This window comes from Cavia porcellus, unplaced genomic scaffold, assembly GCF_034190915.1.
Source record: "Cavia porcellus strain 051 isolate PalLab524CR breed Dunkin Hartley unplaced genomic scaffold, mCavPor4.1 scaffold_4, whole genome shotgun sequence".
Taxonomy (NCBI): domain Eukaryota; kingdom Metazoa; phylum Chordata; class Mammalia; order Rodentia; family Caviidae; genus Cavia; species Cavia porcellus.
The window spans coordinates 107,203,147-107,228,540 of NW_026947487.1; the positions used below are offsets into that span (position 1 = coordinate 107,203,147).

The 25,394-nt window shown below is 44.3% G+C and overlaps 1 protein-coding gene across 2 annotated transcripts; it reads right to left on the minus strand.

Moving 5' to 3' along the window:
• Positions 1 to 659: 659 nt before the first annotated feature.
• Positions 660 to 25,227, minus strand: Adat1 (adenosine deaminase tRNA specific 1). 2 transcript variants are annotated; one of them, XM_003471990.5, is made up of 10 exons: positions 25,116 to 25,227; positions 22,320 to 22,493; positions 21,960 to 22,028; positions 21,010 to 21,064; positions 20,495 to 20,625; positions 15,514 to 16,117; positions 13,095 to 13,240; positions 12,478 to 12,577; positions 6,349 to 6,435; positions 660 to 5,339 (listed from the first exon to the last, which is right to left on the minus strand). In XM_003471990.5, exons 2-10 carry the CDS (start codon positions 22,483 to 22,485, stop codon positions 5,207 to 5,209), a joined length of 1,491 nt encoding a protein of 496 aa, XP_003472038.1. In that variant the 5' UTR covers positions 22,486 to 22,493; positions 25,116 to 25,227; the 3' UTR covers positions 660 to 5,206. The 2 variants fall into 2 exon arrangements, with proteins under 2 accessions (XP_003472038.1, XP_063103759.1); XM_063247689.1 differs by lacking the exon at positions 25,116 to 25,227 and adding an exon at positions 24,883 to 25,107.
• Between the last annotated feature and the right edge of the window lie 167 nt (positions 25,228 to 25,394).

Genomic DNA, 25,394 nt, shown 5'->3' on the forward strand with positions numbered 1-25,394 from the left:
AGCCTCCGGAGTGCTGGGATTACAGGTGTGCACCACTACACCTGGTCCCAAAATTCTTTAAATCAAGTCAAGTTTGAAAAAATCTGATAGGAAAAAATTATACAGTCATAACATGAGACCACACTAGAGCCCCAAACAGCAGCAGACGTGCTGACAGTGATATTCCCTGAAGAAGCCAAATCCCAGAAGACATTTTATCAGTAAAGAGGGATTTCCATGGAATTATGAGCAGAAATGCTTAAAGAATGTTGATTCCCACTTTCCTATGCAACATTACTCCTAAGGGGTTTCTGGTATTCCTACAGCGTAAGTCACAGAAGAAAACAAAACAAAACAAAAAAGCAAAAACCTGCCAGCATGACGGCACATGCCTGCAATCCCTGTACTCTGGAGGCCAAGGCAGGAGGATCACTGTGAGTTTGAGGTCTGCCTGGACTACATAGTGAGCTCAAGACCAGCCTGGTGGGAGAAGCCTGTCTCAAAAAACCAAACCAAAGTGACCAGTTATTACCTGAAGGGTGGCAGAGCACAGTTAATGTGCACATGCCCTGGCCACCCTAGGTTTGATCTGTCTCTCACACACACACACACACACACACACACACACACACACACGTAGGCGGGACATTCGCCCTGTGTATTTGACAAGTTACTCAGGATTATATTTACTTTGACCTTTATTCTATTTATTTGATAAACAGCTCCACAGCTTACCTGTTTCCTCGGGGTAAAGGACAAGCGAATATGTGGTTAGTATTTGGCTACGTGCTGGCTTTGGACTGGCTGAGTTTTTTAACTGACCAAACAGTAGCTTCCTTGGTGCATCAGTGTGGAACTAATGAGAACGCAAAGTGTCTCTCCTGAAAGATGTTTACTGAACACAGTGAGCACGCAGAGGCCGTGTGAGTCAGAGCTCAGTGACCGGCTAAGGCCCCCAGGGCGAACACCTGCGACCGAGGGTGTCAGGATGGCCTCCTGCACACAGCACACCGCTCGGCCCGCTCGGCTCAGCCCTGGAGCCAGCCTGGACTTCACAGTGAGGCCACCTCAAAAACCAACCAACCAGAACCAAGAAAAACCCAGTGCGACACCTTCTTGTGAGCCGGCTGAAGTAGTGCCACGTGCACGGCTCAGCGCAAAATGGCTCAGGTGACAGAGTCCCCTCCTTCTTATTTTTTAAAAATTTATTTTAAAGAGAATAAAACAAAACAAAACACTGAGAACAATATTGGATTTCAAAAGCAAGACAGAAGGAAATGCCTCATACTTGCTGTACTGCATACTGTTACCCTCCCAATAGATGCTCAGACTACCAGCTTTAGACCTGCAAAGTCCATCAAATGATACAAGCATTTAGTTTTTTTACTTCAGTGCTATCATTTGAAACAGCTGGTTGCTGGGGGAAGGGGTCTTGTCTCCTACCTCACACACCGGCTGGCTCCCAGGAAGGCTCAGGTTCCCTCTTTTGAAGGAGCCAAAATTTAATTTAGGTGGAGACCCTGAATAAAAAGCTCTGGGACACAGCTCAGTGTTACAGTGCTTGCCTACCATGTGCGAGGCCCTGGGTTCGAAGTCAGTGCTGCACACACACAGGTAAAGCGTATGAGCTAGTTAAATGTATGAAATTAGAGAACCTGGCCACACTGCAGAGATATGACCTTGACGCACAGAAATATGTCTACATTTTAAAAAATTCTTTCTGCTTGAGCAGTGGGATTGTAGGTATGCGTGAAGTTGGACTTTAAAAGTATAAAATAGGACATAGGTGTTTAAACATCACCTCTAGCTCTTGAGAAAACAGGCAGAGGTTGAAGTGGATCTGCTGTAGTGTCTGGCCTCCAGGGGTTTCTGGTCCACATTCTGAAGTCTGTTTTTTTCAAACTTCTGTCATGTAGGGGTTTTGTTAGTTTTGAGTCAGAAAGATTTTTTTATTGGGGTGGACCTGGAACATGCATGGACCCATGATAAAACCATTACAAGTCTGAAGGGCCAAGCATGGGCCTCAGCTGTAGGGACACACGTGGCCTTCTGACTGGCCCTACCTGGCCCCTCCCCTGCTACCTGACAGTGGCAGGACCCCAGGTCAAGGGTGCTGTTGGTCTCCAGGGTGCGGACCTGGCCAGGAGGGGCGGGGTGGAGAACAAAGTGTTTAACAAGCATATACCGACATCACCCTGCTGGGCCCTTTCACCAATGTGTGACACGTCACAGCACTTGAGGAAAATAAATCCACGGGCTCCTGCGAGGTGGGTGTCCCGTGTCTGTCCTGCAGGCCCTCCAGCTCCACCCGCTCTGAGTCCTGTTATCGGTGGTGTTTTGTCCCATTGCAGATATAGGTAGCAGGACGCATTGTTCTTGACACTGTTCTTGACAGGTGGTCAGCAGGCAGAGAGGGGTCGGGCAGAGCTGCACACGGAGTCAGTGCAATCAGACTGCTCTTGCTGTGGACAGGCGCTGTACAAAGCCTCCACCTTCCACTCCAGCCCAGCCTCCGATGCACAGCAAGCTGGGCCAGTGGGGGGACTGTTTGCTTGCTGTCTCATTCTTTTTCCCCTCCCCCTTCCTTTCCTCCCTTGCTTTTTTGGTGTAAATTTGACAAACAAAATTTAGGAACAAAAAGATACTACTCTCTGATAGTCTCATCCAGATCTTTAACTTTTGTTTGCCTGTATCTTAGAGACAGAATTTCAGGCTGGCCCGCAGTCCTCCTGCCTCTGCCTCCCGAGTGCTAGGATTCCAGGGTTACACCACTACACCCAGCGAGATCTTTTTTTTTTTTTTTTTAATTTTTTTTGGTCTTTTTTTCATTTTTATTGGTACCAGGGATTGAACTCACAACTGCCTGCTTGCAAGGCAGGTACTTATGCCGCTGAGCTAAACCCCCAGCCCCTACCCAGCTAGATCTTTATCTTTTAAAAATCTCACAAAAAGAAATACATAAAGCCTCCTGTCTGCTTGAGCATCCTTATTGTTGTAATGTGGGATTTGTGTTCAGGGAAAAGAAACTCACATTAAAAAGCAGAATATTAGAAAGCTTGGGGTGTGGGCAGAAGTGTCTTTGCCTCTCTTGCCTGCTATCTAAAATTATTTATTTTAAGAAATATTAAGGATAAGTTATGTCAAACATGTATTACTCCTATAATTAAACAAATTAAGAACATGAAGACCACTTACTGTGTTACCCCATTTTCACGTTCAGAACAGGTAAACCCATAGAGACTGAAAACAGCCTGGCTACTGCAGGACCGGGGGCTGTGGAGAATCGAGGAGCTGATGGGTGGCAAACAGTGTTGCACAATGTCCCCCTCCCTTCCACGTCCTCTGGAACTGCAAAGGTGACCTTGTTGGAAGCAGGGGGATGGGTTAGGACAGAAGAAGGCTGAGTGAAGTGAGCACTCAGGGAAGAAGGCAGGTGAAAGGGAGAACGAGGAGGAGCCACACACACTAAGAGCGGGGCAAGGAAGAACTCACGTCCAGTGTCTGGAGGGCACGTGAGTCTTGGTTTTGAATTTCCAGCTTCCAGAATTGAAAAAAAGTAATTTTTTTTTTTTTTTTTTTTTTTTTTTTTTTTTTTTTTTGAGGCAGGGTCTTGCTGTGTAGTTCAGACTGGCCCTGAGCTTGTAGGCAATCCTCCTGCCTCAGCCTCCTGAATGCTGGGATTACAGGCCTGTACCACAATGCCTGGCTAATTTTTTTCTTTTTTTTAGATAAGGCCTTAATATGTAACTCAGGCTGGCTTGAACTCACAGCAATTTTCCTGCCTCAGCTGCCCAAGTGCTGGGATTAAAGGCCATCACTTGCACCATCATGGTCAGCTTAATTTGTTGTTTTAAACCAAACAGATTATTGTACTTAGTTATGATAGCCCTAGGAAACTAAGTACCCAGTTTTTCTCTGGAATGATGAAAATGTTCTGAAATGGATGGTTACATAAGTCTGTGGATAGTCTAATCACTGCTAAATGGTACACCTGAAGTGGGTAAATTTTATCTCAGTGAAGCTATTATGGCTGGCCATGGTGTTGCACATCTACAATCCCAGCACTCTGGGGGGCTGAGGCAGGAGGATCACAGATTCAAGCTCAGCCTGGACAATTTAGTTAGACCCTATCGAATGAGAAGGAAAGAAGGAAGCAGAAAGAGACAGAAAGGGAAAGAGAACAAACAGAACACAACAGAAAACGGGAGACGGGAAGGAAGGAAGAGGCCTAGTAGCTCAGGGTAAAAGTCCTGGGTTCAATCCCCAGCACCCTCCCCTCAAAAAGTTGTTACTAAAAACTGTTTAAAGCTAGGAAAATGGCTGACCTCAAGTAACGCCCTACGTGGGAAGTTCCCAGTTTCACCGTGGGTTAGGGTATGAAGAAGCTACAAGCCAACTATTTAGATGTTAAGCAGGACCGGTTGCCAGGTGTGAGGCTGACTGGCTGCAGGGATGTGCAGGCGCTCAGGCAGGACTCCCAGCGTAAAGTCAGGTTGGAACACCAGGAATTTGTGGCTTAGGGATCCAAACAGTTCAGCAGGGCTTTGGTTTTCCTGGCTCTTTCCTCCTGCTGGCTTTATGCTCAGCTGGCTCTTCGCGGGAGGTGAATCTAGCTATTGACAGTTCCAGGACTGTGTGGCCTTCGAGCTCCCATTGAGAGAGATACGTCTTGATAGTTCTGAGAACAGGGCCGTCCAGGGCTGGCTCAGTTGCATCCTGAGCCAGGGAGTAAAGGCAGCTGTGAGCAAGTCCGACAGCTGAAGATTGCAGTTATCATGGCTCCCGAGGTAGACAGGCTGGGGAAACAAAATACTGTTTAGGCACACGATGCCAGGTGACGCTGCAGAGTTTGCACAGATCCCCAGATCTCTGGAGACCAATGATTGTCTGCTGAACCATACAGGAACACATAACCAGAGATGGTGCACAGTGCTTTTGAAGCAACATGTTCCAAACTCTGATTTTGTATCTTAGAGAAACAGTAAAACGTGACTTAAGTCAGATTCCAAGGCCATTTCGTGAGATGCCATTTTAGCAGCGAGCTGTGTCCCAGATTGCATCTATATACACCAAAGTGATAATGTGTCCCGGGAGGCCTTTTTCTTTCTTCTTTTTCCAGATTTAGCCACTAGAAAAGCTAAGGCTCATCCAGTGTGAAGGAAAAGGCAGTTCAAAATGAAAGATCTGGTTTGGGTCTACCAGGAAACCTTCTAAAAACCTTTCCTGTTCATTCAAACTGGTGATAGTCCGAGGGGTTTCGGATCCAGGATCCAAATGCCTGCTTCCGGAGTGCACTCCAGGCTTCCTGGTAAGTAGAGGCAGCTTGTTTATATTCCTGGTAGGTGTGTAGCTTCTGCACCCTAAAGAAAACACAAACTTCTCACTGAACTGCTCACTTTGGGGGCCTGGAAGACACTCAAGCAAGCAACTAGAACAGGAACTCAAGGATTTTGGTACGCTTTCCTGGAGGAACCCTGACCCTTTGCAGCGAATTCACAGGATGGGTTAAACTGGTAAGAATGAACAGAATGCTAGTTTTATAAGGTCCTGGTAGAATCACATAAAACAAGAATAACTATGTTTTTGGCTTAAAGTCTTTTAGTGGTCTATAATTTCCACTGGAGCATCTAGAGGTTTAGAAATTTTCACTGCATTTGCCCTAACAAAGATCTCTCTACCACGTCATGTTTCCCTCCTCTCACTGCCAGTCAACGCCCTTGCCAAACCCTTAGCATCTCTGATTCCCTGGACTGCAGACATGCTGAGGAGAATCTGTAATACACCCAGGTAAAAGACTGAGCTGAGGTCCTATGAGTCTTCTTTTTGACTTGGCCTTGACGTTGGGCTTTCTCTTCTAGGTTTTTTGGTTTTTTGGTCCTCTAATTCTAGTTTCAGTGAGAATTCTAAGTTTAGCACCAAAACAAAAAACAAAAACAACTACCTTTGGTATTTAATCATTCTCAACACCAGCTCAAGCTCTCCAGCCTTACCTTTGATATGTCATCACCCTGGCCGTCTTCAGCAAGAATCCCGCCAGTCCAGCTGCCTTCCCACCTTCCGTACTGCCCCCACGCCCTGCTGCTAGCTGTCAGCGTCCCCGGGACCCTGCGACAGAGCTGAGCCTGAGGAGGTCCACCTTTCCCTCTGTGACTGGCCCAGTCTCATGGTCCCTGTTCTCCTGAACAAGGCAAGACACAGACTCTCAAGACCACCACTGTCCGCGAGCAGGACCAAGGGGCAGGGCAGCGCAAGCTCAGTAACGAGGGCCGCTGGCTCACAAAACCATCGCTCCCACCAAGGCTTCCTGCCACTCCTACTAGGATCCAAACAAAGTCTCCTGTATGAAAAAATGCAGGTCAGCAGTGTCACCTGAGGGAGTTTGGCCACATGTCCTCTGCAATGCTGCTTAGCAGCTTCTGGAATGATCTGAAGAGCTCCACTTTGCTGACTCGGGACCTGGAGAGAAAAAAGGCTGAGTGTTTTCCATGTACCAGGCCCTGTCAGAGAGGTACCAGGCTTCTCATTGTGTTTTTGTGTTTGAATGTGTCCAAACCCCAGTCCATCTGCACTTGACAAAGGAAAAGATCTAGACTTGGAGATGACTGAGCAGGATGAGGTATAAAAACACGGACCTTGCCAGGCATGTTGGTATACACCAGTAAACCAAGCACTCAGGAGGCTGGGAATTTGAGGCCAGCCTGAGGCCAGCCTGAGTGACAGTGAGTTCAAGGCCAGCACAAAGTACATAGTGAGGTCCTGTCTCAAACACCCCTCCCAACCATCCCACAACAAAAACCCTTAAGACATGTCATTAGCATTAAAATAATTAAAATGACAGACTCAAATAGGGTACACTAAGATGTAATTACTAAACTCTGCCCCAGGGTATCTGTAAGACACATCTGGCTATCTTTTAAATTTTTTATTTTTTAAAAATTAAGAGCCAGGTGTGGTGATGCATGCCTTAATCCCATTACTCTAGAGGCTGAGGCAGGAGGATTGATGACCATGAATTTGAGGCTTCTGAGCTACATAGTGAGTTCAAGGCCAGCTTCTACATAGGGAGATCCTGTCTCCAAAAAATTAAGTTTATTGGTACATTTTAAATATGTATGATGATAGCTGGGGATTTAGCTCAGTGGCATGAGCACCTGCCTGGCAAGCACAAGATTGTGAGTTTGATCCCTGGTACCAAAAAACACCTCTCTCTCTCTCTCTCTCTCTCTCTCTCCTTCTCTCTCTCTTTCTCTCTCTCTCTCTCTCTCTCTCTCTCTCTCTCTCTCTATATATATATATATATATATATATATATAATGATACATTTGTCATAGGGAATTTGTGCCTGCACATGATATATCTTGATGCATTTTTCCCCATCTCCCTTCCTGCTCTTCAACACTTCTTCCCCTCCTTATTTACAAAAGCTTTGTTTCCATTCTTTTCTTTTCCCTTCCTTCCTTTCCCCCTCCCACATTCCCCTTCCTATTTGATAAGTTCTTCCTATTTCAAAATATCTAATATATGTTTTGGTCCTTATTTATACTTTTGGTTTCTCACACCAGAGAAAGCATGTGGTGCTTACACACGTGTGTCCAATTTATTTCACTTAAAGAGTATGGTCTTGGGGATTTAACTCAGCGGCATAAGCGCCTTCCTTGTAAGCAGGCAGTTGTGAGTTGGATCCCCGGTACCGATAAAAAGGAAAAAGACAAAAAAAAAAAAAAAAAAAACTATGCAAAGAGTATGGTCTTGAGGTACACTCATTTACTCAGGAATGTCTCAGGTGTATCCTTCTTCATGTCAGAGTACTATTCCATTGTATAAAAAAATCTCACACCTTCTTTATCCATTTATCCATCCACTGTTGGGCATCTGGGCTGTTTTCAAGAGTAAGCTATTCTAAATTGTGCCACTATAAACACAGGTGTGCATATATCACTGTGGTATGATGCTTTTAATTCTTCGGTAAAGATATCAAGAGGAAAAAAAGCTGGGTCAAATGGAACCTCTAGGTTTGTTTTCTGAGGAATCCCTATATTGATTTCCACAGTGGTTGTACCAGCCTACATTCCCACCAACAGTGAAGAAGGGTTCCTTTTTCCCTACTAGCTACTTTTTAAATTAGGGGTGCTCTGGATTGAACCCATGGCCTCAGCCTTGCCAAGCACAGGCTTTACCACTGAGTGACATCATCAGCCCACAGGGAATGTTTTTTCTGTTTTTGAGACAGGGTCTTACTATGTTGATCAACAGCTACCTCCTTTCACAAGAGCCAGCCCCTGAGGGTGGAATGGTTTATAAGAAACGGGAAGCTCTTGGGGCTGGGGATTTAGCTCAGTGGCATAAGCACCTGCCTTGCAAGCAGGCGGTCATGAGTTCGATCCCTGGTACCGATAAAAAAGAAAAAGACAAAAAAAAAAAAAAAAAAAAGAAACGGGAAGCTCTGGTCAGAGCTGTTTCCTGTGTTCCAAGGTCCACCTGGACGATGCACCTGAAATGGGTCTCCAGGTTCCCCTTACAGGTTTTCTGGGTCTTCAGAGGCCCCAGCTTTGCTCCTAGGCAATGTGGTTCAGGGTGGACATCAGCAGCTGAACACCTAAGGGGCCTCTGGCTTTCTGCCCGTCCGTGCCACACGTGCCTGGGCTGTCTGTGCCGCCTTCCTTCCCCTCAGATACACACAAGAGATGCATGTAGAAACGGCAATGCAGTGCGTCCTGACAATATCTGATCTCATCTTTACACCCTGTGCCCTGCGTCAGCTGGCCAATCACACCCTCAGCTTGGACACAAAGGCCACGACTGGTGTATGTGACAGTCTGCTCAAGCTCCTGGCTGGCAGCAGCCAATTTCAGGAATCGCTGCTCACAGGAAACCGGAGCTCTCATTCTCACTGAGGGCTCTCACAGACTGCTGCTGGAGGCGCTGCTGGCAGGCAGGGACAGAAAGCTGCTTCAACTCGAACACAAAACAAAGATGAAGGGAATGCCCCTTAATGAATTAAAGGAGAAAACTAACATGAGGAACATTTATGCAGAAAGAGCATTTGCTGAATTCAACATCTGCTCAGTGAGTCAAAACTTTTTAGTAAACTAGGCCCACTAGAGATATTACTCAAATTTATAAAAAGTATTTATTAAAATCCCACAGCATAAGCATGTCTTTATTTTTTTTAAATTTTTTTTTTTTGTCTTTTTCCTTTCTATCGGTACCAGAGATTGAACTCACGACTACCTGCTTACAAGGCAGGCTCTTATGCCGCTGAGCTAAACCCCCAGCCCCAAGCATGTCTTTAAAATCAGGACCAAGACAGAGATACTATTCATTAATTTTGTGTGTATGTGTGTGGGGGTGCTGTTACCAGAGATTGAACCCAGAACCTTTGCACTGAATTATATTCTTGGTATTCTTTATTCTTTATTTTAAGACAGCGTCTTGCCAACTTACTACACTGCACACTGGGCTTGAACTTTTGTGATCCTCCTCTCAGCTTCCCCCACAGCTGGGGTTACAAGCATGAACCACCACACCTGGCTATCACTGCTTTTATTTAACATTATATAGAAGGTGCTGGCCAGACAGTAATAGTGACTGGGCTGGGGTGTAAGTGGTAGAGTGTGTGCTTCGCAGGTTTTTGGGTTTGATCCTTACCATCAAAAAGGAAAAAAAAAAAAAGAAAAAGAAAAGCAAGAATCATTACTTCCAGATGATTGTGATACTGTATTTGTCAGCTCAGTAAAAGCAGCAAAGGAAATCAAAGGAAACGGAATGAAAGACTGGAAAGAAGAAGTTGAATAATTTGCTCAAGTTCATGCAAACAGCGGAGGAAAGGGAGCCAGGATTTTAAACACTGGTCTCATCCTCTCAAAGCTTCTGCTGGATGGAGCTTATCTATCAGAATATCCTCATTGTATAGACATGAACACAATGAGGCCCAGATAGCGCTGAACTTCCTCCCAGTCACCCAGATAACTGAGACAGAGCTAGTGACGGAACATGAGGCAGTCTCGCTGGTGTGGTGGCATGTGTACCAAAATCCCAGCATTCAGAGGCTGAGGAAGGGGGAGTCTGTGTTCCTGGCCAGCCTGGATGGCATAACGAGCTCAATACACAGCAATACACATCCTGATACACACACACACACACACTCACAGGCACACAGATGAGACTTTCTTAATCATATCTAAGTAACAGGGACATACAGGAACAAACTGGAGAAGAGCAGATAACATTTAGCTAGAAGCCAGTGATAGCTGAGCTGGGCTTTTAAGGTAAAAGGGCCTGCACATCACACCAAAGAGGTTTTCTTTCTGTTGTTCTGAGCAAAGCAGCAAATGGAAGCTGCAGTCAGCCAGGCAGGGCCGGGACACAGACTGTGAGGCTGCCCCTAATGACAGAGACACAGCTCAGCAAGAAAGTTGTGGTCCTACCCCGCATGACCTGCTCTGCGCACACATCCCACTCCAGGTGGAGATCTGATCTCCAAAAATATGCAAAGGTAGCTGGAAACCAGGACGGCTACTGGGGAAAAACTGGTCCAAAAGCCTCTGCCCTGGTAATTCTCAATTCAAAAAGCCCAGGCTTCCAGGAGACAGGCAGAGGCAGCTGTCTAGGCTGTTTGAACGCTGTACCAGGGGCTCTGAAGAACTATCTTTTGTTTTAAGTATAAAAAGATGAATGTAAGCTGGGTTTTATGGTTGGTTATTTTGAGGTACACAAATAAGCATGTCAAAAAGACAAAAGATTCTTCTATGAACTTCAAGTACCGCTTTTTATAAGGACATAATAAAGAAATGGAAAAAGCACCACTGAGACTGGTCAAGCATTAGACAGACAGTCCATGAAAGAGATGGCCACATAAGGAACGGAATGGAATCTGAGGCTCAAGTTCAGCATCCCACAAGCCCAGTACTTCAGCAAAAGCCAACCCCAAGATGCAAAGTTCAATTTCTAAGTGTACTTTTTGCAAAGTCCAGTCACTATGAAGCTTCATAATTGATGCTTGGCTGACCCTGATTTCAGAAACCAGAACTGCTAGTGGTAAAACCCAGAAGAAAGTATCCTTTCAAAAATATTTCCATGCTGAGTGTTGTGGCACATGCCTGTAATGCCAACATCCAAAAGGCTGAGGGAGGAGGGCTGCTGTAAGTTTGAGGCCAGCCTGAGTTCAGGCTATATAGCCAAAGTGAACTCAGGGCCAACCTGAACTACACAGCAACACCTTGTTAAGAAACAAAACAAAACAAAAGAAAGGAAACTTCCCAAGGAAAACAATAAAATTTCTAAAAACCTGTGCTAGGACAAATAGATATTCACATGGAACAGTGATACTACACCCTATACCTCATACCATATAGGAAATTAACTCAAAATGGATTCAAATCCTAAACATAAGGGCTAAAACTATAAAAATAATAGAACAAAACACAAATCTTTGTGACCCAGAATAGTTAACAGTTTCTTAAATGTGATACCAAAACCTGCAAGGAGGGGGACAGTAGAGGGACCAAGGGACATAAAATGAATTGAGGTGTGTTATGCACATGTACCAACTCCCCATGATGAATGTAAGCATTACATACTGCAAACATGTACTGATAAAAAAAAACATAACACTAAAGCTGGGCATGCTGGTACACACCTGTAATCCCAGCCCTTTGAGGCTGAGCAGGAGAATCACTACGAGTTCAAGGACAGCCTGAACTATATAGTGAGACCTTGTCTTAAAAACCAAAAAACAAACTGATATGTTGAGTTCACTGAAATGTAATATTCTAATTCCAATAAATAAGCAAATTAAAAAACAAAAACAAAAATAAAAAACCCAAAATGAAACAACAAAAAAACCACCAAAACCATAATCAACCAAAGAAAAAAGCACATAAATTGGATATCACCAAAACGGACAACTTTTGTGCTTTAAGAACATTATGAAAAAACAAAACAAAAGACAGAAGTGGAGGAAACTATTTGGAAGTCATATACCTGATAGAGGACTAGTTTCCAGAGCATGTAAAGGACGCACCTCAACATTAAAAATGGGCAAGAAATGAGAAGAGCTGTTTCTCTAAGGAAGACCCATGAATAGCTAATAAGTACATACAAAGATGCTCCTCGCCATTAGTCATTAGAGAAATGCGAATCCAAACCACAATGAAATACCACTTCTCACTCAGTAGAACCATACAATGAAGACAGACAAGAGCCAGGGTAGTGACGCACACCAATAATCCCAGACATCAGAAGGCTGAGGCAGGACTGAGAGTAGGAGGCCAGCCTGGGGTACATCATGAGACCCTGTCTCAGGGGAGAAATACAACAGATGGTAACAAATACTGTTAAGAAAGATTGCACGGTGACTGGGAGTCACCTGTACTATGGGAAGGAGTGGGTAGTACCTGCTAGGAGGTTATGACTTTCTTTTGGGGGCAATGAAAATGTTCTGGAATTAGACAAGGGCATAAATTGGCAGCCACCATCACCTGCCCCAGAACCCTGTACCTGGCCTGCAGGCTTCCAATGCTTTTCTTCGTCGTTCCCTGTGGGAAACCATTGGCAGTTACATCCAGCGGCTGCTCAGGAACTGCACTCCAGCTGATGGCTATGAAGAGATAAATTCAGGGGTTAAAGCTTCTATTTTCTGCACATGCCACAGTATATTCATAAAAACACTTCCTTAACTTCCTTAAGCCCATGAGAGCTGGACCTGCAGTTAGAGAAGATCTCCACTTTGATGCTCGACCTCCAGGGAAGAACAGTATAAAGTGGTTCAAGATTCACTGTCATCACTCCAATTATTTACAATGTCACTGAACATTTATTATATGCTAGACAGATTAAATGCATTAAGCAGAATTTCCCATTCAAGCCTCACAATAACCATGATGAATGACATTTTTCAAATCTGAAGAGAAAGAAATGAGGCCAGGAGAGGGTGATCAGCTCAGAGTCACACAGAGCATACTCTTGACCCAGTTTAGGTGTCTCCCAAGGTCGTGCACAACTGACCTTAGGCGTGGGGAGCTCCCTTCCTAGGCTGGAAGGAAGATGCAGACCCTGGCAGGCTGCTCTGTCAGGGAGTCAGTTTCTCCAGAGCAAGTCCAGCCCGGATCTCTTACCTGCCCCACAGGGAACAAGTCGACCGGGACTATCAGCCCTTTGTGCCTGCACTGCACAGCAGCTCTGTTCGAACAATAAAGATGACTGCTGTATTTTCAGTTCTTGAACTCCAAAGCCTTTGGGTAAAGCGGAGATGTTCTGACACCTAAGTGTAAGGGAAAATGCATTCAGTTTAGTAGAGAAAAGGTATATCTAGGATTGTGGGCCACACTGTAACAATGGAGGGCAAGGCCTTAGGAGGTATGTGGATCTACTTGTTTGGTTGTTAGATGGGGATCGCAGAGTGTCAGAACAGAACCTGGATAGTAAGAGCCTCTGGCCGTGGAAGATTCCCCCTACCACCACTCTGAAGGGACGGACAACGCTTAGTGTTGTCAGCAGTAGCGAACTTCAGCCTTTTTTTTCCCCCTTTTTTTCCGCACTGCTGGGACTGAGTCCAAGGCCTTGCATCTCAAGGCTATCAGTTACCACTGAGTCACATTCCCAGCCTCTGAAATAAATTCCTGATACAGGGTTTCAAAAACTTGAAAAAATTTTTTGGTACTGGGAATTTAATCCAGGGTCTTCACACTTTTTACTTAAAAAACAATTTTTTTTTTTGAGACAGGGTCTCACTATGTAGTTCAGACTGGCTTTGAACTCACTCTGTGCACCAGGCTGGTCTTGAATTTGGGGTTATTCTCTTGTCTCAGCCTCCTTAGTACTGATATTACAAAAAATATTTATGAGATGAGTTGTTAAATTTCCTAGGGTAGGCTCAAATTTTCAATTCTTCTGCCCCCATATTTTCTTTTTAAATACAGGCTCTCATTATACACCCCAGGCTAGCCTTGAATTCACTACATAGCCTAGGCTGACCTGGAAGTCATAGTGATCCTCCTGCCTCAGCCTCCGAGTGCTGGGAGTACAAGGGTGCACCACCATACCTGGCTGTGGTTTGTGTGTCTGAAACAGGGTCTCACTATGTAGTCCAGGCTGGTCTTGAATTTGCCATGTACAAAGGTGGCCTCCAATTTGTAATCCTCCTGCTTCAGCAACCTGAATGCTGAAATTACAGGCATGTACCACAATATCCAGCTAGAAACTGACTGCTATTTAGGATGCAAAAACCATCATAGTGCAGGACATCTACGATGGCTAGAATTACCACTATCCCGAGGAAATGATAACTGCCACGGGCAAGAAGAAAATCGCCCAGAGGTCAAAGATCAAGTCCTTTGTGAAAGTGTTATAATTACAATCACTTCATGCTCATGAGTACTCTGTGAACATGCCCTTGGACCAACGCAATCAACAAAGACACCATCAGAGACCTGGCCTGCAAGGGTTAGTACTAACTCGAGGCCAGTCAACTGCAAGGCCTGCCAGGAGGTGAAGGTCAGGTTTAAGGAGAGATACAAGACAAGCACGAACAAGTGGTTCTTCCAGAAACTTCAGTTTTGGGTATTTTTACTTTCTATCATTAAAATTTTTAAAAAATTCATTTTTTTCTCTTGCGCCTTTTACACAAACTAGATGCCAATGTGATGCTGGCAACAAACTACACGCTTTCAAGTCCCAGAGCCTTCCGCCTCATAGCAGTCGCCCTCTGCCCCCGTCTCCAGCCTCTGGTAACCACTCATCTACTCGTGTGTGCAGCTCTGCCTCTTCGGGATATTCACATACATGAAATCATACAATACGTGGCCCCTTTCACTGCTATTAGCCTTTGTGCATACAGGTTTGTGTGGATGCTTGCTTTCTTTTCTCCTGGGTGTGTACTGAGGCGTGAACAGCTGAGTCATCCATGCGGTCTGCTTTCGGAGTCGGCTCCAGGGTCTGGACATGTGACGCAGCCCAGGCTCCCCGCTCCTTATCTACTACAACACTGATCAGGTTTGGCTCCCTCCTTTGGGGAGAACACACCTGAGTGGTTTTAAGTGTGGTCAGCCTTTGTCTTTTATCTTTTTTGAAAAATTAAAAGTAGATTAAAGATCACTGAGTATCATAAGGGAAATATGTAGAAAAATTAGAAGTACAGTAATAATAAGAAATACCTACCCATGACACCACACTCAGAGATCATTATTATTAATACCTTGGTGTACATCCTCCCAGTTTCCTATGTACACAGATCCTGTAAGACCAACATGGAGCCCACTTTATTCTCTAGACAGCGCTTTGAACATTATGAACATCTTTCCACATTAAATATTTATCAACATCATTTTAAATAAAAGAAATCACTTAACTCCCCACTCTAAAATTTCAGGCTTCCTTTAAAAAAAAAAAAAAACTACCGTACACAAAACTAAGTGTTCCATTACTTTCTCAACTATTTCTTTAAGAAAGATCCCTAGAGGTGCAGGTGCTGGGTCATGGGCTGCAGACTTTGCGGCTCTGTGACACACTCAGATGCCTCCCTCCCTGCCCTCTCACCTCCCAATCAGTGCTCTGTGCATGGCTTCCTGACTGTATGGGCACTTCCCGATGACCACAGCAGACAGGTAAATGGGCTCTTCCAGGAAATGCATCAACAGTGCACCTTGGCAGCCGAGAACATTCCATCGGGCCACCTTGTCACTGCAGGACATGGAGCAAGTCCTGTCTCCCCGGCCTGGCTTCACTCGGAGCAGCCCCACTTGGTGATATGCGGCCCCCGGCTTTCTAGGGTCTCCAGCGTCTCCGGGCACACACTTGGCTCCAGTTCTATAAACGTCCACCACTTTCATACTACAGGGGGCTACTCCAGAGACAGAAGCCAGTTCCTCTAAAGGGACGTTAGGGCTGCTGACATCTGGTGCGACTGGGTCACCGCCTTGCTTGTCACGATGAGCAGCTCCGTTGGCGACCAACCTGGCAGGAGTACCAAGCCTCATCCTTTTGGTTACGGGACTGTCAGGGTCTTCACAATTCTTTTTCTTTTCAGGAGTCTTTAGGTTACCACTGGCTTCTACAGGTGAGTTTGTGACCCAGTCTCTGCTGATAGGGTAGCAAGGCTGCTCTTCAAACCCCAGCATTGGGATGATGGAGGCATCCCCACCTATGGGAGAAGGCAGCCCCTGAACCAGCAGTTCTCAGAGTGAGTCCCCTGGACCAGCCACATCAACATCCCTAGGAACTTGTTAGAAATGCTTCAAACTATTGGGACTCGAAGGAGAGCTGTTCAATCACAAACTCTGGAGGTGGGGCTTGGGTGTTTGTTTTGATAAACTCTCCAGGTGATTCTGAGGTAAGGTCAGGTTTAAAGAATCGTTGTCCTAGAACCAATACAGTCAAAAGGGCCGTACTTCCAAAACTGATATACAGATTTAATTCAATCCCAATCAAAATACCAACAACATTCCTCACAGAGCTAGAGAAAACAATCCATCACATGGTACCAAAAGAGACAAAGTAGAGCAAAAGCAATCCTGGGGGGGAAAAAAAGACACTACAGTAGCCAGTGCTGATCACGGAGTTAAAAAAAAAAAAAAAAAGCAATCCTGGACAAAATGAGTAATACAGAAAGTATCCCAATGCCAGACTGGAAGTGACAGTACAAAGCCACAGTGATGAATACAGCATGGCACTGGGCACTGAAAAGATAGGAGGCTCAATGGGACAGAAGACGCAGAAGCAACCATGGGCACATTTGGCCCTCTGATCTTTGATAAAGGGGTCAAAAACACCCTTTATGTAGGAAAAACAGCCTCTTTTAAAAAGGTGCTGGGAAGACTGACTCTAGACCCATATATCTCATCATGTGCTAAACTAAAGTCAATGTGGGTCACAGATCTAAATGTCAAAACAGAAACAATCTGATGGAAGACAGGTAAACTCTTAAAGAGACAAGCATAGGCAAGAACCCCAAGGCACGAGAAATAATACCAACAATCAAAAAGTGGGATCATATCAAATTAAAAAGCCTCTGCACAGCAATGTAGACAAGCAACAGAGTGAAGAAACAACCTACAAAATGGGAGAAGAATTTTGCTAATTAGTCCTCAGATAGAGGACTCATATATAGAATAAAAGAATTTAATTTTTTTTTTTTTGTCTTTTTCCTTTTTATCGGTACCAGGGATCGAACTCATGACTGCCTGCTTGCAAGGCAGACGCTTATGCCGCTGAGCTAAATCCCCAGCCCAGAATAAAAGAATTTAAAATAATAGACCCTCTAAAGTACACGAACCAATCAAGCAGGGCATGGTGGCACATGCCTGTGATCTTAGCGCTTGCAGGGTGAGGTGGGAGGGTCACCATGAGTTTGAGGCCAGCCTAGGCTACATAGTAAGTTCAAGCTAAGTCTGAACTACATAGTAAATCCTGTCTCAAAAAACAAAACAAAACAAAGCAAAAGACAGACTACAGCTCCATGGAGAGGCCCTGGTCTCAATTCCCAGTACTGCAAAATAAAGAAAAAATTTTTTAAAAAGAAAGGAAAGAAATAATCAATTACTGATCCCTGGGAGCTCTTATTCTCCTAGACCTAGTGAGTTGAAATTTCTGGAGGAGACATGAAAACATATATACATATAAGATACACATATAGACTCTATATATAGATATATAAACTTTTTTGGGTTTTTTTGAGGTAGGGTCTTGTTAGCCTTAAACTCATTATGTAACCCATAGTAGTCTTAAATTCATGGCGATCCTCTTCCCTTAGTCTCCTGAGTGCTAGGATTACAGTAGTACACCACTATGACTGGTTAGAAAACAATATTCAGACAAAGATCTCAGATAATCTTTATTACAAGGACGTTTTGGAAACACTGGGTTAGCTCTGGGACTGTCAACCTCCACACTAAGGATATTTCCAGACTGCATCGTTCTTTGCTGTGGGACCATCTTGTACATTAGAGGACACTTAGCAGCACTGCTGCTGCCCACTAGACACCACTGCCCCCCAAGCTTGACAACTAAAGGTGTCTCCTGATGTTGCTAAACGCCCCCTGGGGAGCAGAACTATGCTGAGCTGAAAACCAGTGGCTTAGAACAAGGTTTTCCCAGCACATTTGTGGACTACTATTTGGCACACCCTGCTCAAAACGTCCCGTCCTGGAGATTTTCATGGTGCAGAGTCCCACAGTAAAAAGATTCTACAGTGAGTTGCACATCCTGGCCCGAACCAGTTTCTCAAAACTTCCAGTGTCTCCCAAGCTGGTTTAGAGATTTCTTATCTACTGTGTGTTCACAGGGAACCCAAGAAAACCAGAGGTCAAGGAAAAGTGCAGCTCTCCCTGAGAAGGGAGTACTTTTACAACAATAACCTAATGTGTGCTGCTTTTTCAAAGTGTGTAAATAATACATCCGTACTCTTTCTAACCTACGGATGGGAAAGGCTAAAGATGTAGGAGTGGGAGTGTTGCCAGGGAGGCTGACTGGCTTTTAGAGACCTCACAAGGTGACAGCGACTTTGAAGAATTCTCTAGGATCTACCACCCACTCTGTAGGCTCGGAGATTTGATCCTGACAGATTGCCTTAGCTCAGGAGGCTGACTCATGTAATAAAACTCAAGAGAAAGGGTCTGAGTAGCTAAACAAGGCACCAGATGATTAATTAGTAACAAAAGGTAAATGCCAAGAGAGCCTGCAACTCACATCCAGATAGTTTGCTTTTTTCCTGCAGAGAAACCATTAGGGACATCACATTTTAAAAGATTACTCAAGAGCTTAAGAAAGTTAGATCAGTAATTCTGGATTTTTGTTTCACAGACCAACAAGATTTCCAGCTTTAACATCAATACAGGGCTGCCAACTTCTTAATCCCATCAAGCGAGATTTTTAAACCAGGTGTGGTGGTGCACACCAATAATCCCAGTGAGCCAGGCAAGGCCACACAATGAGTCTAAGGCCAGCCTGCACTGCCCTGTCTCAAAAACAGAACCAAACCAAACCAAACCAAAACAAGTAAGACCTTTAAAAATTCTAATTACTACCACTGTAAAAAAATAACAACCCCCTCCCAAACAAAAGGAAGTAATTATTGTTTTCAGTACTGGGAATTGAATCCAGGGCTTTCATACTGAGCTACTATATTAAAACAGGGTTTCCCTAAATTGCTCAGGCTGGGAGTGAATTTATGATTCTCCTGCCTCAGCTTTACAGAGTACTGGAATTACAACTTTGTATCACCACACTCAGCTAGCTCTTGTTATCTTTAAATTGAAAGAAATTTGTTTTTGTGTTTTCTTTTTTTTTTTTTTTTTTGAGACAGGGTATCACTATGTAGCCCAGACTGGCCTCAGACTCACAGGGATCTTCCTGCTTCCACTTCTCAGGTGCTAGGATTACAGATGCCTGCCATCATTCCTGTTAGAACTGGTTGAAAAGCTCACTACATAGTCTTGATTTTTGTTTTCCTGTAGACTCTCACAGACTGGTAGATCCAGAGGCCATGTGTTTATGTAGCTTGATTAGGATATCAAGCTGTGACTCTGGGATCACCCAAGCCCTAGCTACTCAAAGAAAGGTCCACTGACCAGTACCACAGGCATTTCCTGGAAGTTGGTAGAAATGCAGAACCTCATACACAAAATGATCACATCCTTATGTTAACATTTTTAGAGTGAAAAAATTTTACCACCATCCCCGAGTTGTTGCCTACAAAAAATAGGAATTACTTTCAGCTTTTGAAAAAAAAAAACAAAAAAAACCCAGAACACAAATGATTCCCTCTGAGTTAGGTCTAGTCTTACCTTATAAAACTACAGCTCTTAAAAAAAAAAACAAAAAAAAACTCAAAACAAAAAACAAATAAACAAAAAGAAACCACAGCACCACAGCTCTTGAATATCCCCTGATAACTCAACAAAATGTACTCTAATTCACCACGCTTCTCTACATTCCCTAAGACTCTTTTAGGGTAAGTAATACGCTAAGTCTTATTCACTGCTATGTTTTCAGTATGCTATTCTGTGTCTAACTAGTAGAAAATATTTTTCAATGAATGAATCAATTGGTTTTAGGAAACGTGACTCCAGTAGGACTTTGGACTTTCTAAACCCCATTGTTGACTTCATACTTTGTGGGAATTAAATCTTTAAGCCCGATCTGACTCTGAAAACTAACGGTATGAGAGGCTCCGTTCGCCTCTACTTCTGCCTTGCCTTCCTACAGTGGAGAGGTAATCAGGGATGTAAAATGGCACTGTCATCAGCTATAGCTATACTTCAACAAAAATACTTCTAAAAAATTCTCTATGGATAAAAGAAACATAAAGGCTGGACATGGTGGTACACACCTGTAATCCCAGCGCTTGGATGGCTGAGGCAAGAGCATTGCTATGAATTCAAGGCCAGATTAGGCTACACCGTGAGATCAAGGCTATCTAAACTACACAGACACTCTCTCAAAAAGCCAACCAACCAACCAATGAAACAAACATAAAGAAGTAGGCAAAATAACATTAACTGAAAGGTTTGAATATACTTACAGGGTGTGTGGCTGGAGAAAAACACAAAAGAGATGCCTGGTCTGAGTTTCCACTGTCCTTTTTGAGTTCCCAGGACAAAGATACTATCCTCTTTTAGAGTGGCTGCCAATTGGAGCTGATGACAAAGGTACCTATGAGTCGTAAGACATTATTAGAATAAACAACCAATGTCTCTAGTACACAGAAAGACTTTGGTCGGGTGATTGCTGAGAGAGTTACTGTTGATCAAGGAGACTGGTAGTGATGTGGAATTAGAATAATTGGTCCAGTGATGCTCAAAGTGTGGTGAAACATCAGCACCACTTGGGAATTAGGCAGTTTCTTAGGCTCCCCACTGGATCTGTGAATCTCCGGGGGAGGCCCAGAAATCTAGATTTTAATAAGCACCACTAGTCTAGACCCCAGTAGTGCACAGGGATACAATAATAAGCTCTACTCAGAGCTTATTACAAATGCAAACACTGGAACTCTATACCACACCTGCTTAATCAGACATTCTGGAGTTGTGATTTTACCTTTGGAAACTTCTTCTGGCTATGACTTCAGCATGGCTGTCATTGAGGACATCTCCTGTGGCACAGAAATGACACCAAGTTAAGAAATATGGAATGTGGAGGGGCTCTGATTTTCAGAAACAGCATACAGCAGTACCCCAGCACTCAGGATGGCCATGTAGCTACTGGAGAGCTTTGACAGAAAATACCGAAAGTATTTATAGCGATGCATTAATAGCAGGGTTTCTCAACCTAGCACGGTAAACATTTTGCACCAAAAAATTCTTTGTTGTAGAGGGCCAGCTGTGCAATGCAGGATGTTCAGCATCACTCCTAGCAATACCTATGAAATGTCAGGAGCACCCTTCCCCTAGATGTGACAACCAAAAACATTTCCACATACTGTCAAATGTCCTCACCACTGATTTATATAAGTCTTTATTTGGAGACCTTTTGTAGCTTGGCATTGTGTTCATGGTGAGACACGGCCATCTAATTCAGTCTGGTGCTCTTGGAATACAATTGTCCACCCCATACAAGAGGCAGGACTAGGAGAACACAGGAAGCAAACTCAGAGGAAACTGCTCACTGGAAGAGGAAGGTCAAGGGCTTCCACATATTTGTGGGTGCCAAAAGCTCTACTTAGTTCAAGATAACTTTCTGAATCCTCTACCTTCTCCGAAGACCTAAAGCCTTTCAGACACAACAAGGAACAGCTAAACGCAGAGAACTCGTGGTCTAAGCGTAAAAACGAACTGGCTTTTAGTTCACTTAGCACATTCCCCGTGGCTTTTGCTTCAGTGGTGGATTTCCATTCTTCAAATGCACAAGCACTGGCTTCCAAGTGGAGCAACAGTCAGTAGGAAACAAAAAGTCAGTCACATCGACTTTTGTGGCCCTCTCCCCTGACAAGGACATTGGTTCCCAAAGCTCCCACACAACTCTTTGCTTAGACTCCCGCCCACGCTTACCGCTCTTCCGCATTTTCGACTGGCCTATGCATTTTGTTCCTGTTCCCATTGAGACGACTTCCTTTGTCACTAGGAGGAAAAAACAAATCATTAAGGGAGCTCTCAGAAGCCAAATGTTCCCTAGTGCTCAGGTTTTTAAGTCTGGAGTTTTCTCCACAGGATTCCCACAGCCTGACTCAACCAGGACCGCAGTCCCAGCAGGGTGGGCTCCCACCACCGGAAGTACTGCGCCACCTGGTGGAGACATGGAAAACACATTTAACATCGTAGGCGTGTACCCTGCCCACGACTGTCCCTTAATAGCTCTGTGTAATTTTTAACAGCACTGTGTAATTAGGATGTTGAGAGAAAAGATCTCACCTTGTACTGCCTTATCAGAAGTGTCACAGTCCTGGGCAGATGACTGGATCTTCACTACGGCTGCCAATAAAGTCCATTCTCGGTTTGGCTCAGGTTTCCCCTGCTTGGGCAGCTTGATGCGATAGTGTTCATAGCACAGCTGAGCAATCTCATCCGCAGTCCACATGGTCAGAGCTGAAACAGAGGCCCAGATGGAAAGATACAACCATCAGAAGTACAGGAGGGAGAACCAGCACAAGGCTCAACAGCAGTTCTGCAACAATCTTTCTACCTGGTCCCACTCTGTGTGCAGATTGAGGGCCCTTCATGTGGAACTCTCATTCATTTTTTTCTATCTCCCTTCCCTCTTTTCATTGTGTGTGTGTGTGATGTTGAGGAATGAACCCAGGGCCTTTATCCCCAACGTTTTTTTTAACTTTTTGAGACAGGATCTTGCTAAGTTACTAAATGGTCCAGCAGGGCCTTGAATTGGAATCTTCCTCAGTATTCTGAGTGCTGGGATTACTTATAGGCATGCACCACTATACCTGATTCTCCTTTTCACACGTGTGAAAGATTAAGCAGTTCCAAATCCCACCAACCCCAGTTCCAAATCCCACCGAAGATTGCTTTTGATGGATGTCCTGTTTTTTGTTTTCAGCATCAGGTGTCTGACACACACCTGATGAATCTGAATCTAGTACTCAACAAAAGCATACAGCAGATCATCTTATGTGATTTCTTTATGGACAGATGTTCTTTTCTATCCTTTTAAGGATCTCTCCTCTACAGTAATTAATCTATAACTCTCTGTAGTAAATTGCTGAGATTTCTCACCAATCAAGTTTCATCTTCACAGTTGTGCTGAAGGGAATGGAGCTTTGGAGCTGCCCTTTGTGAATGCCAATTCTGGCTTTGTAACAAATTAAACTATAAAATATGGGATAGGCTAACTTTTGTGTCTCATGTTCTCATTTGTCAAAGTAGGGACAATGGACTCTACCTTATTTGGGTTACAGGTATGTATAAAAGTAATTGCCAGTTGGGCCAGGGATTTAGCTCAGTGGTGTAAGCACCTGTCTGGCAACAGCAAGGTCGTGAGTTTGATCCCCAGTAAAAAAAATAAAATAAAAATTGCTAGAGATTGGTGATGGCATACATCTGTAATCATAGCACTGTGAGATTGTGAGGCAGAAGGTTCAGGGACAACCTGGACAACTTACAGCCTGTCACAAACAAACCAAAACCAAACCAAGCCAAACCAAAAAGCTGAGGATGTAGCTCAGCATAAGAGTCCTGGGTTAAGCACAGCCCAGGCCTACAAGTAACTGCTATAATGTTGAGCCATTAACGTCAAATGTGATTGGTATTACCAAAAAAATTGATGATTATCCCAATTTGTCTTGAGCTACTTGGCAGTGATAATGGTGGGACAAAGAAGGGCTGTAATGGAAACAAAGCCATGAATACGGAACCAGGCTGAACTGCATAGCAAGACTCTCTCTCTCAAAAAAAAAATCTCCCTCCCCCCCCCATTACTGAGATCAAACTTGAAGGAGGCCAGGTACACCTTGTGGGAAACCTTTGGCTCTACCAATACTCTATGGATATATCCTCACCTCATTTGGACTCAATCATATAAAAAATACTTTTCTATCATTTGTAAAACAGAAACAAGGTTTTGATGAGGCCTTATGCATAAAGCTTCTGAAAGCTATTTTTTTTTTTTGGAAAGGTATTTCTACAATCAGTCATTTTAGATTACAATGCACAGGCTTGTTATTGTAGTAAATGATAATAGTTAATTAGACCACAGAGACTTAAGACAAAAATCTGGCATGAATTGACAGAAACTTTAAATCAGAACACCAGCAGTCTTGTTTGTCTAAGAGTTAACATGTAACATGTAACATTTTCCTTTGGAAAAGTCCTAGTTACCTTCACAGTTCTATCAAAAAGGGGTTTATTTTATGAAGGCAGACACCCCATCTTCAACCTGACATTAAAGTGGAGGTCTACATTACAAACTAATAGCCGCAGAAGGCTGAACTTATCAGAAATGATTTTTTAAGACAAAGCAGTCCAAAACATATCATGTCATTCAAGGAGTTGACTCTGAATGAGTACATACAGTTGTTGAAACAGATGTTTTAATATTCTGGGTTATTATAATCCAAGCCTACACCCTTTCCTAAATACTGAACTCCTTCATATGAAACAGCTCAGTTGAATAGGTTTTTTAATTCTTCCTATCAAGAATCAAACTTAAGGGCCGGGGATTTAGCTCAGCACCCTAGCGCCTGCCTGACAAGCACGAGGTCTAGAGTTCGATCTCCGGTAACCCCCTCCCCCCCTCAAAAAATCAAACCTAGGACCTGGCGCTTGCCAGGCAGGCGCTGTGCCGCTGTGCCATAAGCCCGGTACAAAGCGGCATTTCTGCACCCCCAGCGTAGTATGTAACCACTTCTTTAAATAAAAATAAAATACAGCTGCCAAGGAGGAAAGGCTTTGGGAGCGTTCGAAGGTGGGGAAGCCTTTTCTTTATACCCTGGAATGAGCGGGACTCGGTGAGCGGCTGACTCACTGGGTCAGGCAGCATCACCGCCACAGGCCACAAGCAGCGATCGCCGCCTTAAGAGCTCTTCACGCGGCTGACACCTTCAGGCGAGGAGCCGCACTTTCCAAGTGACTTGTGTCTGGTATAAGCCAGTTCTCACTTCTTCCCACAAATAATGGCCCACTAAAGCCAGACTCGAGACTCCTGGGGCCCCCTCAAATCTGCGACCCAGGACCCACACCCTAAACTGGAAGACGCACCCACGCCGTCTCCAAACCACTCGCCCACAGAAGACGCAGGTCAACTTCGGCTGCAGGACGGACGTGACGTCACGGAGACGTCCTCTTCCGGTCCGAACACACTGCTGCGCAGTGCACGCTGGTCCTTGTCGTTCTTGGAGCGGGACAGACCAGCGATATAAAGCCAAAGTTTACAGTTCCCAGCGTCTGATTGGGCGGCGTGTTTAGGGACGCAGGAAACAGCTGTTGGTAGCCTGATGCCCGATGTGCTACGATTTCAAGTACGTTGAGTCTATCGTG

Bases quoted from the DNA above. Each gene is read 5' to 3' on its own strand.
- Adat1 (XM_003471990.5), bottom strand. From the start codon at position 22,485: ATGTGGACTGCGGATGAGATTGCTCAGCTGTGCTATGAACACTATCGC. The intron at 20,626-21,009 runs GTAAAATCACAA...TACGACTCATAG, and splicing joins GCCAGAAGAAGTTTCCAAAG to GTACCTTTGTCATCAGCTCC. The intron at 13,241-15,513 runs GTGAGAGGGCAG...CCTTACACTTAG, and splicing joins CACAGAGCACTGATTGGGAG to GTGTCAGAACATCTCCGCTT.